Here is a 15259-nt window from a genome sequence, read left to right as displayed (position 1 = left end):
GAACAATTCAAAATCCATTGAATAAGAAAACACATCTTTTTTTAAGAGCAGGCTTAAGACACACCTTTTTGATTTGGCTTTTACCTCATTTTTAATAATCTTATTGAAGTCATTCGTACTTTATTTATTATCTTATTAGTTATGCAAGATTTTATTTAGTTATTTTTATTTGTTATATATTTACTGTATGTATATTTTTTATCTTCATATGTTTTACTTGTACTTTACCCTTTATTCCTATACTCATGGTCCTTACTGTTTTACATGTTTTATTATTTTTACTTTCCAGGGTTCTTCAGCCTCAATAAATGTTTTTTGTCCTTAGATTTTTTTCGTATCAAGCAAGGTGTCCGAAAAACAACAACACACTGCACTTGGAATATAACTGGTGTAAAAAACAATAATATGATCAATAATCCCTGAGCCACCTTTGCCGTGCCCTCTGAGACGTTTTAACTAATTAATTTCCTATTTTTAATTTGTTGAATGAATTTCTAGATAGAGCCAGCGCAATGGTCTCCAAGGAGATGGGAGGCTATAAATGCCGTTAGGTGGACTATTGAAGAGTTTATTAACGACACAAGCAGCGTGCCATCCGCTTCCTCAGGTGAGATTAGCTTTGGTGACTTACAGGAGGTTCTCCGTTGGTTTTAGCTTCATTAGATGTTGGACTAATCACTTGTTGTTGGTTTGAACCTGCCATGTGGAGAGTGTTTCTAACAGCTTCTGTGTCGCTCCAGGTGTCGGTGGCATGGACCTGTGTGTGACCGTCAAAGGCGTCTCCTTCCTCTTGCAGACAGGTATGGGCATCTTGGGGAACACTGTGGTCCTGCTGGCCTACGCCCACATCATCCTCACCGAGCCCAAGCTGCTTCCTGTGGACATGATCCTGTGCCACCTAGCCTTTGCCAACCTCGTGCTCCTGCTGACCCGCGGCGTCCCCCAGACCATGACGGTGTTCGGCCTCACTAACCTGCTCAATGACGCGAGCTGCAAGGTGGTCATTTACACCTACCGCATCAGCCGGGCGTTGTCCGTGTGCCTCACCTGCATGCTCAGTGTGTTCCAGGCAGTGACCGTTGCCCCCGCTGGGCCAGGCTTGTCAAGACTGAAGCCCGCTCTTCCTTCCCTGGTCCTCCCCACCTTTGCCGGACTCTGGTTACTCAACATGGCCATATGCATCGCAGCCCCTTTCTTCTCCATGGCTCCACGCAATGGCACTGTACCCGCCTACACGCTCAACCTGGGCTTCTGTCATGTGGACTTCAGGGACAACCTGTCCTACGTCGTCAACGGGGTCGCTGTCTCCGGGAGGGATTTTGCCTTCGTGGCCCTGATGGTGGCTTCCAGCGGTTACATCCTGCTGCTGCTCCACCGCCACAGCCGGCAGGTGAGAGCAATCCATCGCTCCCAAGGCGGCGGGGCCGAGACTCGAGCAGCAAAGACGGTGGTTACCCTGGTGGTCCTGTACGTCTTTTTCTTTGGGATCGATAACGTAGTCTGGATCTACATGCTGACCGAGGCCAAGGTGTCCCCGGTCGTGGCTGACATGAGAGTGTTCTTCTCCTCCTGCTATGCTTTCCTCAGCCCGTACTTCATCATCTCTTCAAACAAAAAGGTCAAGGCCAAAGTTCTGTGTGCGGCCGAGCAAGACCGACCAGAGTCAATGGACACTCAGGAAACATATGATAAATGACTTTCTTTTTCTTGACAGACTTTTACCACTTATCAACTTTTGCCACGTATCCCTTACACGTCATAGTTATAATGATATGCATAATAAACACAAATCCACAAAGTCTGGCCTATTTGGAGGTTGAGTCAATGCAACTCTAATATCCTATGATATCATCCATAAGGTTGACAATATAAATGTCAAAGTTAAATCAAAACTTGTGATAATTTTCATAAATAGGAGAGAGATAGGCACATTCATGTTGTATCATACTTCTGTCTGATTGGTCAATATATTAGCTTAACGCTTTATTATGCATAATATTTATAATGTCCTCAGTTTTGTCTGTCGGGCGATCAATCTCTCCAGGCTTGCCAAGTGTGTTTAGAAAAATAAACTACTACACAGAAATGTAGTATAAATAGTTAGATAAGGTCATAGTTGTTCTTTACCACCGTGTATCAACCGTGGCTCTCGGTCATGTGTTGGTTGGTCAGCGACTAATCTGCCTGACAGTTACAAACCAGGGCTAACTAAATACCGACAGTTGAACAAACCCGGAAAAGGAGAGCGGAAGATTTAGTGTATCGTAAAAAGTCAACTTCGCCGTGGAATGCCTAAAATTTACACAATTATGCTTATTTTGTTACATGTGTAGGACTTTTACCTAATTTGGTCATTTTTCACGTCGACGAAGTTGAAGGTGAAGCGCGAAAAGACATTGTTAGAGCACTGGAATGGCAGCGAATGTATGACTTTAACCATTAAAAAACAACGGTGGTATAAATACCTAGCATCTCCCGAAATGTGGCAGATTTGCAACTTATATCAGGTAAGTTTGACTATTGGCCTGCTAGTTAATAGGTAAATGTCTTCCGGTTACTTGTTGCATAGTCATTTTCTAGCACTTTGCTATAACTTTACAACAAAATAGCCTCTCAGACATTGGTTTTAAATATGGCTTACAAAAAGTGATTCTCTTTTTTTTTTTGTCAAGTTGAATGAGTTCATCCAATTGTTTGGTTTAGTGTTGTTGTTTCTGCCCCCAGCTTCCCTGTGTTCTCTGTGAAATGAGCTGACTCTGGATCAGTGGTTCGAGCACCAAACACAATGACCAGAATATCCTGGTATCAAGAGAAGGTACAGTATGGTCACATGAGCAGGTGCATGTTTGGAGTGGCTATTTAAGGCCCAGGGTAGTACACATTCATTAGAAAAATGTGTCAATAATTAGTAATTTATATGAAGTAAAATGTTGTTACCGCCACAGATCGGAGCCTACGATCAACAAGTATGGGAGAAGTCGTTGGCGCAGACAGATTTAAATGTAAGACAACATCAAGTGTGCAAAGAGTGAATGTTTTTGTCTTTCTGTATCCGAGTAACCTTCGTCTCTCATGTAGGGTCTCAACAGCAAACCCCGGAAGACTGGTCACATCAAACCAGACCTCATTGATGTCGACTTAGTAAGAGGTGAGCATTTCCTGTGCATCGTGTGACCAACAAGGGGATAAATTGTTATATTTGAAGCCGAATTGCTCTCCTTGCAGGGTCCACGTTCAGCAAAGCCAAGCCGGCGTTTCCATGGGCGGCATTGACGCGCAAGGGTCTCGTCCGAGTGCTGCTGTTCCCGTTCTTCTTCCCGTGGTGGATCCAGGTCACCTCCAAGTCCATCTCTTTGTGTATTTTGGTGCTCTACTTCATGCAAGGTTAGCCGCCTCCTGTAGGAATCACTAAGGCCATGTCCACAGGAACACAGATAGTTGATCAGGCAGGTTTAAATGCCCGAGAAAACACGGAAGTACGCGTTTTTAAAACGTTAATTTTTGCGTCAAAATATAACTTCCGTGTTTTGTTAATGAAATATTTTATTAAAATACGATTGAAACTAAATTTGCCTTAGCCGCAGATACTCACTGTTCCTCTTGCCTCAACGCCACACTGATTTGCAGGATGGGGCACCCAAACAAGTGAGCTAGATAGCATTATATAGTTAGCTTACTTGTTGTCTTCTCTGTTCGCTCTCCAAGCCAATACTTTGGCGGCTTTCTACTTGGCTTCTAATCCTCCATCCATCCGTCCATTTTCTACCGCTTGTCCCTTTTTATTTGGATAATTACAATTCAAACATTGTCAGTTCCAAATGAGTTGTAGTTCTAGATCAGTGGTTCGCAACCTTTTTTCAACAAGTACCACCTCAGAAAAAGTTAGGCTCTCCAACTTCCACCATAATTATCAACATTAAAATACAAGGCCTAATTATTAAATTTAAAACAAGGCAGAGGTCTTTTTAAACAAGTATATTTAATATTTTTGGTCACAGCAACATTACACAAATTATGAACTGTAACACTGTGTTTGAATATAGGAAAACAAAACACAACTTTAATTAAGTGATTCTTCAGCATATCACTCGATCGGGGGTCAGCAAGCCAAAATGTTGAAGGAGCCTTATAGGACCAAAAATACAAAAAACAAATATGTCTGGAGCTGCAAAGAATTAAAAGCCTTATATAAGTGTTATAATGAAGGCAACACATGATGTAAGTGTCTATATTAGCTATATTAGCCTACTATCAAAATTACATTAAAAGTCTTATATAAGTGTTATAATGAAGGCAAAATATGATGTAAGTGTGTTTATTAGCTATTTTAGCCTACTATCAGAATTACTTTAAAAGTCTTATATAAGCGTTATAATGACGACAACACATGATGTAAGTGCCTATATTAGCTATATTAGCCTACTATCAAAATTACTTTAAAAGTCTTATATAAGTGTTATAATGAAGACAACACATGATGTAAGTGTCTATATTTAGTTATATTAGCCTACTATCAAAATGTGTCGCAAGCTGACGCAAATCTTCGTTGACGGAAATGTTGAAATGTATTATTTATTTTACACATTTTTACAATATTTAAAAACATTAGTAAAACAGAGGCTTCTCAGCGGTTGAGATAACTTCTGGAAATCACTGGCGTAGAATGGTAAAAAGGCAGTTTTCTTGTAATGGATTTATTACAATCGTTGAAAGCTGGGTAACGTTTGCTGTGGTCTGGAACAACATGGCAAACAAACAACTATCAGAAATGCAGCCAATATTACACACAGAGAGGTGGGAATCATTAACCTGAGTCTCGCCAGATCCTTGTAGTTCGCTGAGCTCCACACAAGGATCTGGGCTCGAGGGCATTGCAAACTCCTTCAAGATAATAAAAAATAAGGAACCAATCAGGATCACCGGGAGGGATTTCCTAGATGTGACGTAGCGCCGAAGCGACTGTTTGATTCAAACAACAATAGCGGCACACAGCGAGGAGTCGTGTGCTGACATTGAGTCTGCATATTTTCTTTGAACAAACGACATAGATCGTCTACTGACATTGCTGTGTTGTTTCAGTAAAAGTCCTCTAACTTTTCGCGCTGTCGTTATCCAATATGTCGGCTGTTCTGTTTTGGATTTCCCAGCGGGTTGATTTCAATGTGAGTGGTTGAAGTAGCCCGTCATTCAAGATAACGGACAAGTGGTATATCTAAACACATACAATTATTTTTTTACAAGGCAACACCTTCTGAAATACATCTCCCATTGAGAAGTCCCAGATCCTTGTGTGGAGCTCAGCAAACTACAAGGATCTGGCGAGAGTCAGGTTAGGGAATCATTGAGCACCTCACGATTCGATTATGATTCAGGAGCTACGATTCGATTAAAAATCGATTATTGATGCATCTTTAATTAATGTGTATTGATGCAGTTTTACATTTCTTTTTGTTTGACTAAATAAGCGTTAATCACTAGCAGCTTTTATAAACAGTGCATTTGTAATAAGAAACAGTTAAATTAATTCCCATCACATTTATTAAAATAATGGAAATGTATGCAAAACTGGAACATAAGTGCCTGATAATAAAGGAGCTTGTCGGATCTCTCTGTGAGGTGGCTCGTTGCAGTCAGCCAAATTTTATAACTGACTTCATTATATTATTTAAAAATAAATAAATCGATTATTGATTATTGACATTTACTGATCGATTATGAAATTGTCCGTGTCCGAATTGCGATGCATATAAAAATCAAAAAATTATTTCCCCCACCACTAGTTATGAGACATGCAAATATAAATTAAATACACAGAGGACATATGTAAAGGAAATTAAATGAGCTCAACTATACCTACAAACGAGACATAATGATAGCATGTTAGCATCGATTAGCTTGCAGTCATGCACCGACCAAATATACCTGATTTGCACTCCAACAAGTCAATAACTTCAACATAGCTCACCTTTGTGCATTCACGCACAGTATAACATGTGGTGGACAAAATGAGACAAAGGAGTGGCACAAAAAACACGTCTTTCTGTGGCAGCGTTGGAGAAAGTTATACATGTAAACAAACTGTTGCTTCACAGTCCACACAACTACTGTGTGTTCAAAGACCGCCGAAATTTCTAGGACAAAACGGAACTCGCCAAATACTCTCATTAGTGAAATATAGACAGGGTTTCAGGGTTTCCCTCAGCTTGAAAATCTACATGTAGTGGTGGGGGCGTGGCTCGGGGCCGTGGTCAATTGTGGCGTCATATAATTTGCAAAATTGTTGATTATGCATATAAATATACATATTTTATTGCTAAAAAATATTACATGCCTTTAAAACAAGTCTGCGTTATTAGTAATTAGTATTAACATAATTTTCTTATATGATATTGCTGTATTTTTATTATTGTTAATATTGTACAAAGTCACACAGGCTGTATACCAGTGGCTGCTGCTGGTCTTTCAAGAAGGGGAAGCTATTTGTCAACATGAGTACAGTCTCCAATAACAGATACAAGATAGAAACATGCTAGATTTTACAGAGAAAACTTCACTTAAAAATGATAAATATCTCCTTATCAACAGGAACAACGGAATGAAAATTGAAAAATGCTTTGGCAGTGTTTTATATTTTAAGATTACTGATTTGCTCATTTTGCCGGAAAACAAAAAAAAATTCAGCCCAGATAGGTCATCCAATCATCACGCGGAAGCACGCGACCCCCTTTCGATCACTGTTTATCATTGGTTCAGCGTCCGTGGGGACCGGACAAAGTTGAGTATTTATCCAATGAACATCTAGTTTGGCTGCAGCACTGTAACGCGACCACAACAATGAAAAAAGTTGCGTTAACTGTTGCCAAAATAACGGATTCTAAACAAAAGTTTCACGCATTGAATCGCATTTAGTCAATGAAATGCAAACACAAAAGAACATATTGGAACACATTTTTATATTTTAGGGGAAGCTGAACTTCCCTTGCAGTCTTTAGCAATCGCCACTGCTGTATATCTGGCATCACATGTTAAAACAATGGGTGAGAGAAGTGGAAAGTGGGGGGCATGAAATATTTTCTTCTTCCTGGGGGGCGGGGGGGCCTAATAGAAAATATATGAGAAGCATTGATCTAGAGCAGTGGTTCTCAAATGAGGGTACGCGTACCCCTGGGGGTACTTGAAGGTATGCCAAGGAGTACGTGAGATTTTTTTTAAATGTCTGTCAAAAAGAACTGTGAAAAGAAATGCAACAATGTTGACAGCTAGATTTTTTGTGGACATGTTCCATAAATATTGATGTTAAAGATTTCTTTTTTTGTGAAGAAATGTTTAGAATTAAGTTCATGAATCCAGATGGATCTCTATTACAATCCCCAAAGAGGGCACTTTAAGTTGATGATTACTTCTATGTGTAGAAATCTGTATTTATAATTGAATCACTTGTTTATTTTTCAACAAGTTTTTAGTTATTTTTATATATTTTTTTCCAAATAGTTCAAGAAAGACCACAACGAATGAGCAATATTTTGCACTGTTATACAATTTAATAAATCAGAAACTGATGACATAGTGCTGTATTTTACTTCTTTATCTCTTTTTTTCAACCAAAAATGCTTTGCTCTAATTAGGGGGTATTTGAATTAAAAAAAAATTCACAGGGGGTACATCACTGAAAAAAGGTTGAGAACCAGTGATCTAGAGCATTATTAGTGAGAAGGTATATTTTTGACGCGACGGATTGTAACACAACACAGGAAGTATATTACCCAATGGGGTGTGGCTACAGGATAGAGCTGCCAAATGGGAAACATTTTCTGACTTCTTTGCATGTGTGTTATATAATTTTACATTATAATGATAATCAATGCTAGTAAATTATCTATTAAAAAAATGTATGTGGTACATTAAATGGGACAAGGAAGCGTCAAAAAGACAGCCAAAAGAGTTCGGTAGATAAGAATAAATCTAAAAGTAAAACATACTGTAGAAATGCATCCAATTGCAGGAAATGTAGTCTTGATTTTCAACATTTTCTTTCGGCGTTTGCACTTTGTGCTGATAGAAATGTTCCTCTTTTTTTCTTAAAGGGTGCTCGCGCTTTTTGCCTCTTGTCCCACAAATGCATACTTTTGTCCTTTAAAAACGTGCAGTTTTGTCAACACTGGCCAATGTGTAGAAACTCTCTCCCCACGGCTCAAACGGAGACTTATACTCATCTGTTGACGTCACGGCTGTCATTGCCACAGTTAAATATATAGTAAACAACACAGCCATGTTGGCTTTAAACACACAAATTGTATGTTTAAATGTAAACATACTGCTATTTTAACTCTACATAGATGAAAATATGTGTCAAAACAGGCTTTGAAAGACACTGTCAGCTGTTTTGGATAAGATCCCTGTTGGTCTTCTAGCTGATGGAACAGGATTTTTGCTTTTTGTCGTAAGAAAATTGCAACATTATCTCATTATTTTAATCCTTATGTAACAGCAGTCTGTGAAGTTATTTACTTACGTGTGTTGGTTCCATTTGTGTAGATGTGGCCGGGTGCCTGAGCGACTAAAACTAAAAAACCTTATGTGTCCTCGGCTCCTTGTTGGTGTGTAATAATGTTAAAGACAATGCACATTTCATTGCACATTTTATATATAACTATATTTATGATTAAATGCGTTATTATTCCGCGAGAGTTTGGCAGCACGTTCAGGCACTTAAAAAAAGATTCATAATGTTCCCAGGGCTCTGTGTAATTTGCATAATTTAAATGGATGGCTCAAAAAATGTATACATACCGTACATTTAAAACAAATGTGTTATTATTAACTAGTATTAACATGTATTTTCTTTATCGGTTTACCATATTATCAATTGTTGTTGCTATTTTTACAATGTACTTTGTTGACATTTTTTCAAGTGCTTACAGACTTTTAATGACTTTTTATTTTCATTTAAAAAAAACTAGCAATAAATCTAGCATCTTTTTCTTAATATTTGCACATTTTGTGTATGGCTGGCTGTCCGTGGGTATATATATATATATATATATATATATACACTACCGTTCAAAAGTTTGGGGTCACCCAAACAATTTTGTGGAATAGCCTTCATTTCTAAGAACAAGAATAGACTGTCGAGTTTCAGATGAAAGTTCTCTTTTTCTGGCCATTTTGAGCGTTTAATTGACCCTACAAATGTGATGCTCCAGAAACTCAATCTGCTCAAAGGAAGGTCAGTTTTGTAGCTTCTGTAACAAGCTAAACTGTTTTCAGATGTGTGAACATGATTGCACAAGGGTTTTCTAATCATCAATTAGCCTTCTGAGCCAATGAGCAAACACATTGTACCATTAGAACACTGGAGTGATAGTTGCTGGAAATGGGCCTCTATACACCTATGTAGATATTGCACCAAAAACCAGACATTTGCATCTAGAATAGTCATTTACCACATTAGCAATGTATAGAGTGTATTTCTTTAAAGTTGAGACTAGTTTAAAGTTATCTTCATTGAAAAGTACAGTGCTTTTCCTTCAAAAATAAGGACATTTCAATGTGACCCCAAACTTTTGAACGGTAGTGTGTGTGTGTATATATATATATATATATATATATATATATATATATATATATATATATATATATATATATATATATATATATATATATATATATATATATATATATAATGTGTATATATATATATATATATATATATAATGTGTATATATATATATATATATATATATATATATATATATACTGTATATATATATATATATAAAAATCACATCCACATCACAGACATGCTGACAACGCTCCAGACAATGGCGTGTGTTTTCTTTACATCCGGTTTTGACAGCGTGTTTTTGGTGATCAAATATTTTTTTCCGGTAGTCAAGTTTTTGCTACATCACTTGTCAATAGTACGCAAATAATAGGCTATTTATTTATCAATTCATACTGTAACGACCAGTTAATGTTGATGTTTTATGTTTGTGTGGTTTGAATTTGATGTTAGTGTCTGAAAGGTGATTGGCGGAGTGTTGTTGTGTGTCCGGCGGGGAAGCGAAGACTCAAGGATACGAAAGTGTTTTTATGGGAGGTAAAGCCTGTTGGAATTGTGCCGTTTGTTATCATAAGATTGGTAAAATAAGTTAAAAATAGCATCAGACTTTGTGTGATCTCTTCTGTGGGATACAATATATTATTTTACTTTAATTAGTTTTCAAGTACAAAAAAAACCCCACATTCAATTACATTAAGGGGAAAACCCTGATGTCATTGTATGTTTAGTATATTAAAAGTAACATATCACCAGAGGCGTAATGCCACCAAGTCAGCTATTACTGCTTTTCCAGGCTTCTGATTGGACACAATGTGCCTGACAGCTGGTATATGCGTCTGCATGTAGACAGAGACCGTTTTGAAACGATACTGGATGGAGATCATTTTAACCCCAGAAATGCGTTTTTGAGACTATCCGTGTTCATGTGGACATGGCCTAAAATGAATAAGGTTACAAATGTGTATAAAGTGTGATATCCCAAAAATATTTTTTTACCGTTCAAAAGTTTGGGGTCACAAATTAAACCATTTCAGTGCCGAATATATCATGAAAACTTAATTTTAGCTTGTCTTACTTACTTTTCACTTTTGCAGCAAATTACTTTGGTGACATTTATTATATATGTATGTATGTATGTATATATTTATGAGGTGATGGACGTATATATGGACGATATATATATATATATATATATATATATATATATATATATATATATATATATATATATATATATATATATATATATATATATACTGTATATATATATATATACTGTATGTATATATATATATATATATATATATATACTGTATATATATATATACTGTATGTATATATATATATATATATATATATATATGTATATATATATATATAAACGTGTGTGTATGTGTATGTATCTATACCGGTACTGTGTATATATATGTATGTGTATGTATATATGTGTATGTACGTTTATATATTTATATTTATAATATATATATATCCATCCATCCATCCATCTTCTTCCGCTTATCCGAGGTCGGGTCGCGGGGGCAGCAGCTTAAGCAGGGAAGCCCAGACTTCCCTCTCCCCAGCCACTTCGTCCAGCTCCTCCCGGGGGATCCGAGGCGTTCCCAGGCCAGCCGGGAGATATATATATATATATATATATATATATATATATATATATATATATATATATATATATATATATATATATATATATATATATATATATATTTATTTATTTATATGTATATATACAGTATACATATATATATACATATGTGTGTGTGTATATATATATATATATATATATATATATATATATATATATATATATATATATATATACACACAATAATATATATATGTCGTTAAACTGAAGCTTATTACACAGACATTTTTGGAAAATAGCAGTAACAAAATATTTATTGTTGTTGAAGCTGTGTGCTTTCCCACAGCAAAACAATGTGCTCAAAATTGAACGCTATTACAAACCCCGTTTCCATATGAGTTGGGAAATTGTGTTAGATGTAAATATAAACGGAATACAATGATTTGCAAATCATTTTCAACCCATATTCAGTTGAATATGCTACAAAGACAACATATTTGATGTTCAAACTGATAAACATTTTTTTTATTTGCAAATATTTATTAACTTTAGAATTTGATGCCATCAACACGTGACAAAGAAGTTTGGAAAGGTGGCAATAAATACTGATGAAGTTGAGGAATGCTCATCAAACACTTATTTGGAACATCCCACAGGTGAACAGGCAAATTGGGAACAATTGGCCATGATTGGGTTTAAAAGTAGATTCCATGAAATGCTCAGTCATTCACAAACAAGGATGGGGCGAGGTTCACCACTTTGTCAACAAATGCGTGAGCAAATTGTTGAACAGTTTAAGAAAAACTTTTCTCAACCAGCTATTGCAGGGAATTTAGGGATTTCACCATCTGCGGTCCTTAATATCATCAAAGGGTTCAGAGAATCTGGAGAAATCGCTGCACGTAAGCAGCTAAGCCCGTGTCATTCGATCCCTCAGGCTGTACTGCATCAACAAGCGACATCAGTGTGTAAAGGATATCACCGCATGGGCTCAGGAACACTTCAGAAACCCACTGTCAGTAACTACAGTTGGTCGCTACATCTGTAAGTGCAAGTCCTATGCAAGAGTGCAACACCCAGAAACGCCGTCGGCTTCGCTGGGCCTGAGCTCATCTAAGATGGACTGATACAAAGTGGAAAAGTGTTCTGTGGTCTTGACGAGTCCACATTTCAAGTTGTTTTTGGAAACTGGACGTCGTGTCCTCCGGACCAAAGAGGAAAAGAACCATCCGGATTGTTATAGACGCAAAGTTGAAAAGCCAGCATCTGTGATGGTATGGGGGTGTATTAGTGCCCAAGACATGAGTAACTTACACATCTGTGAAGGCGCCATTAATGCTGAAAGGTACATACAGGTTTTGGAGAAGCATATGTTGCCATCCAAGCAACGTTACCATGGACGCCCCTGCTTATTTCAGCAAGACAATGCCAAGCCACGTGTTACATCAACGTGGCTTCATAGTAAAAGAGTGCGGGTACTAGACTGGCCTGCCTGTAGTCCAGACCTGTCTCCCATTGAAAATGTGTGGCGCATTATGAAGCCTAAAATACCACAACGGAGACCCCCGGACTGTTGAACAACTTAAGCTGTACCTCAAGCAAGAATGGGAAAAAATTCCACCTGAGAAGCTTAAAAAATGTGTCTCCTCAGTTCCCAAACGTTTACTGAGTGTTGTTAAAGGGAAAAGCCATGTAACACAGTGGTGAACATGCCCTTTCCCAACTACTTTGGCACGTGTTGCAGCCATGAAATTCTAAGTTAATTATTATTTGCAAAAAAAAAATAAAGTTTAAGAGTTTGAACATCAAATATCTTGTCTTTCTTGTGCATTTAATTGAATATGTATTGAAAAGGATTCGCAAATCATTGTATTCCGTTTATTTTTACATCTAACACAATTTCCCAACTCATATGGAAACGGGGTTTGTATATTTATAACAGCCTGTTAAGTGTATTTACAGTAATGAAGTGCCATAGGAAGACCTCCATCATTGTTTTTTCTCCCTCTAGTGGCTGCAGTGTTGCTCTACATGGAGGTCCCCAGTGCCAGTGCCAGTGAGGTTTTTGGACCCATGTGTCTAATGCTGCTGCTTGGCACCGTGCATTGCCAGATTGTGTCCACCGAGTGCAGCAGGTGGCCACCGGCTTGTCCGGCCGCCAGCAATAGCAGCAGCTGCAGCAGCAGTCCGGCCCGCAGGAGGAGGCGAGTTACTCCGACGTCGCAAATAAAACCCCTTTATAGTTGTTTGTGTGCTGCATCCTCACCACCTCTTTTCCTGTCCCCTCAGGCCTAGGAAGGGCAGAGGCCAGAAGAAATCTGATGAGAAGAATGACAGCCAGGACACGGAGCAGCGATGCTTGTCGCAGTTTGAGAAAATCCAGCAATTGAAGAGAAAAGACGAGATGAAGGTCAGCAGCCTGTAGAATATTGTGTGTATATATATATATATATATATATATATATATATATATATATATATATATATATATATATATATATATATATATATATATATATATATATATATATATATATATCAATCAATCAATCAATCAATCAATGTTTATTTATATAGCCCTAAATCACAAGTGTCTCAAAGGGCTGCACAAGCCACAGCGACATCCTCGGTACAGAGCCCACATACATATATATTAGGGCTGTCAAATGATTAAAATTTTTAATCAGATTAATCACAGCTTAAAAATTAATTAATCATGATTAATCACCATTCGAACTATGTCCAAAATATGCCATTAACTGTATATTTTTGTGGGAATTGAAAGATAAATGACAGAAGACATGTGCATTTAACATATGTATGCATGTTTATTTTAATAACATCCTGTTTTTTACAATGACATTTCCTCGTCAAAATAGGAAAACAAAATAGGATGGCGTCTCTTATTTAAATGAAACTGAAATAGTAAAACAAAATAGGATGGTGTCTCCTTCTGTAACACACTAGCCATCTTGGCCATTTCTCTTCAACAAAGGAAAAACAAAGAGATTTCTCTTTTTTATCAAACCAAAAGAACATGGCCTACACAATTACATGTGGCCCGCTTCTCTATTCATCCTTTAGCCAGTTACTGAGGCAAACCAATTTGTCCACATTTTCTGAGAGTAAAGCTGACCGCTTCTTTTGCACAATGTGACCGGCAAGTGAGAAGAGTCTTTCACAGGGAACTGAGGATGCAGGAGTGGCTAGATATTTCCGAGCCAACGGAGCCAGCTTGTCATGGGCTCCTGCATGAGATGACCACCACTGCAAGGGACAGTCCGTCATTTCAATGGTGGGCTCTGCTCTGTACCTGTGTAAGGCTCTGTCAGGCTGTACCTCTTCATCTGATTCTGAATCTGAGCCCAGCTGTAGAAGAAGGTTCATTTTCTTCTTGGGTGGCCCATCTTCAGTAGTGTGTGAAGGTCTTCCAGGTGATTCACGCAGAAGGCCTCCAAGTTTGGTCCACACCTCCTCTCTGTCTGCCTTGGGCACACTTTTCAAGTCCTTAAAACGTGGGTCCAGTGCGGTTGCAATCTTGAGCCATGCATTGTTGGTGTGTTCTTGGCGGGAGCCTAGGTCGTCTTTGAATTTGGTCTTAAATCTAATCATGTATGCAGGGTCCTCATCAGAAGTTTCCATTACACAGTGTAAGTGGCAGAGGGCAGGTAGTACCACTGAGCAGGAGACGTAGGCCTCCCCACCCAGGATCTGAGTCACATACCTGCAGTGGAAAACACACACACACACACACACACAGAGAGAGAGACACAGAGACAGATACACACACACACACACACACACACACACACAGACACAGAGACAGATACACACACACACACACACACACACACACACACACACACACAGAGACAGACAGACACACACACACACACACACACACACAGACAGACAGATACACACACACACACACACACACAGCCACAGACAGACACACACACACACACACAGACAGATACACACACACACACACACAGACAGACACAGACAGACAGACACACACACACACACACACAGACAGACACACACAGACAGACACACACACACACAGAGACAGACACACACAGACACAC

At 38.1% G+C, this 15259-nt stretch overlaps 2 protein-coding genes across 3 annotated transcripts in view; both read left to right on the top strand.

The window, feature by feature from the left end:
- The first annotated feature begins 502 nt into the window (after positions 1-502).
- Positions 503-1745, top strand: LOC133643449 (olfactory receptor class A-like protein 1). Its single transcript, XM_062038041.1, has 2 exons — positions 503-607; positions 741-1745. Exon 2 carries the CDS (start codon positions 752-754, stop codon positions 1694-1696), a length of 945 nt encoding a protein of 314 aa, XP_061894025.1. The 5' UTR covers positions 503-607; positions 741-751; the 3' UTR covers positions 1697-1745.
- Positions 1746-2155: 410 nt separating this feature from the next.
- The window catches only part of phtf1 (putative homeodomain transcription factor 1), a 58945-nt gene continuing 45841 nt past the window's right edge, over positions 2156-15259 (top strand). For both annotated transcript variants that reach the window (XM_062038054.1, XM_062038053.1), the window contains exons 1-7: positions 2156-2507; positions 2725-2815; positions 2946-3002; positions 3079-3148; positions 3226-3384; positions 13177-13369; positions 13455-13575. In XM_062038054.1, the coding sequence (XP_061894038.1) occupies positions 2786-2815; positions 2946-3002; positions 3079-3148; positions 3226-3384; positions 13177-13369; positions 13455-13575 (630 nt within the window). In that variant the 5' untranslated portion in view covers positions 2156-2507; positions 2725-2785. The remainder of the gene's footprint in view (positions 2508-2724; positions 2816-2945; positions 3003-3078; positions 3149-3225; positions 3385-13176; positions 13370-13454; positions 13576-15259) is intronic.

This window comes from Entelurus aequoreus, linkage group LG26, assembly GCF_033978785.1.
Source record: "Entelurus aequoreus isolate RoL-2023_Sb linkage group LG26, RoL_Eaeq_v1.1, whole genome shotgun sequence".
NCBI lineage: Eukaryota > Metazoa > Chordata > Actinopteri > Syngnathiformes > Syngnathidae > Entelurus > Entelurus aequoreus.
The sequence above is the reverse complement of the archived record's forward strand: the minus strand, read 5'-3'. Positions and strand labels throughout refer to the sequence as shown.

Excerpts from the sequence above, each read along its gene's own strand:
- LOC133643449 (XM_062038041.1), top strand. The coding sequence starts at position 752 with ATGGACCTGTGTGTGACCGTCAAAGGCGTCTCCTTCCTCTTGCAGACA.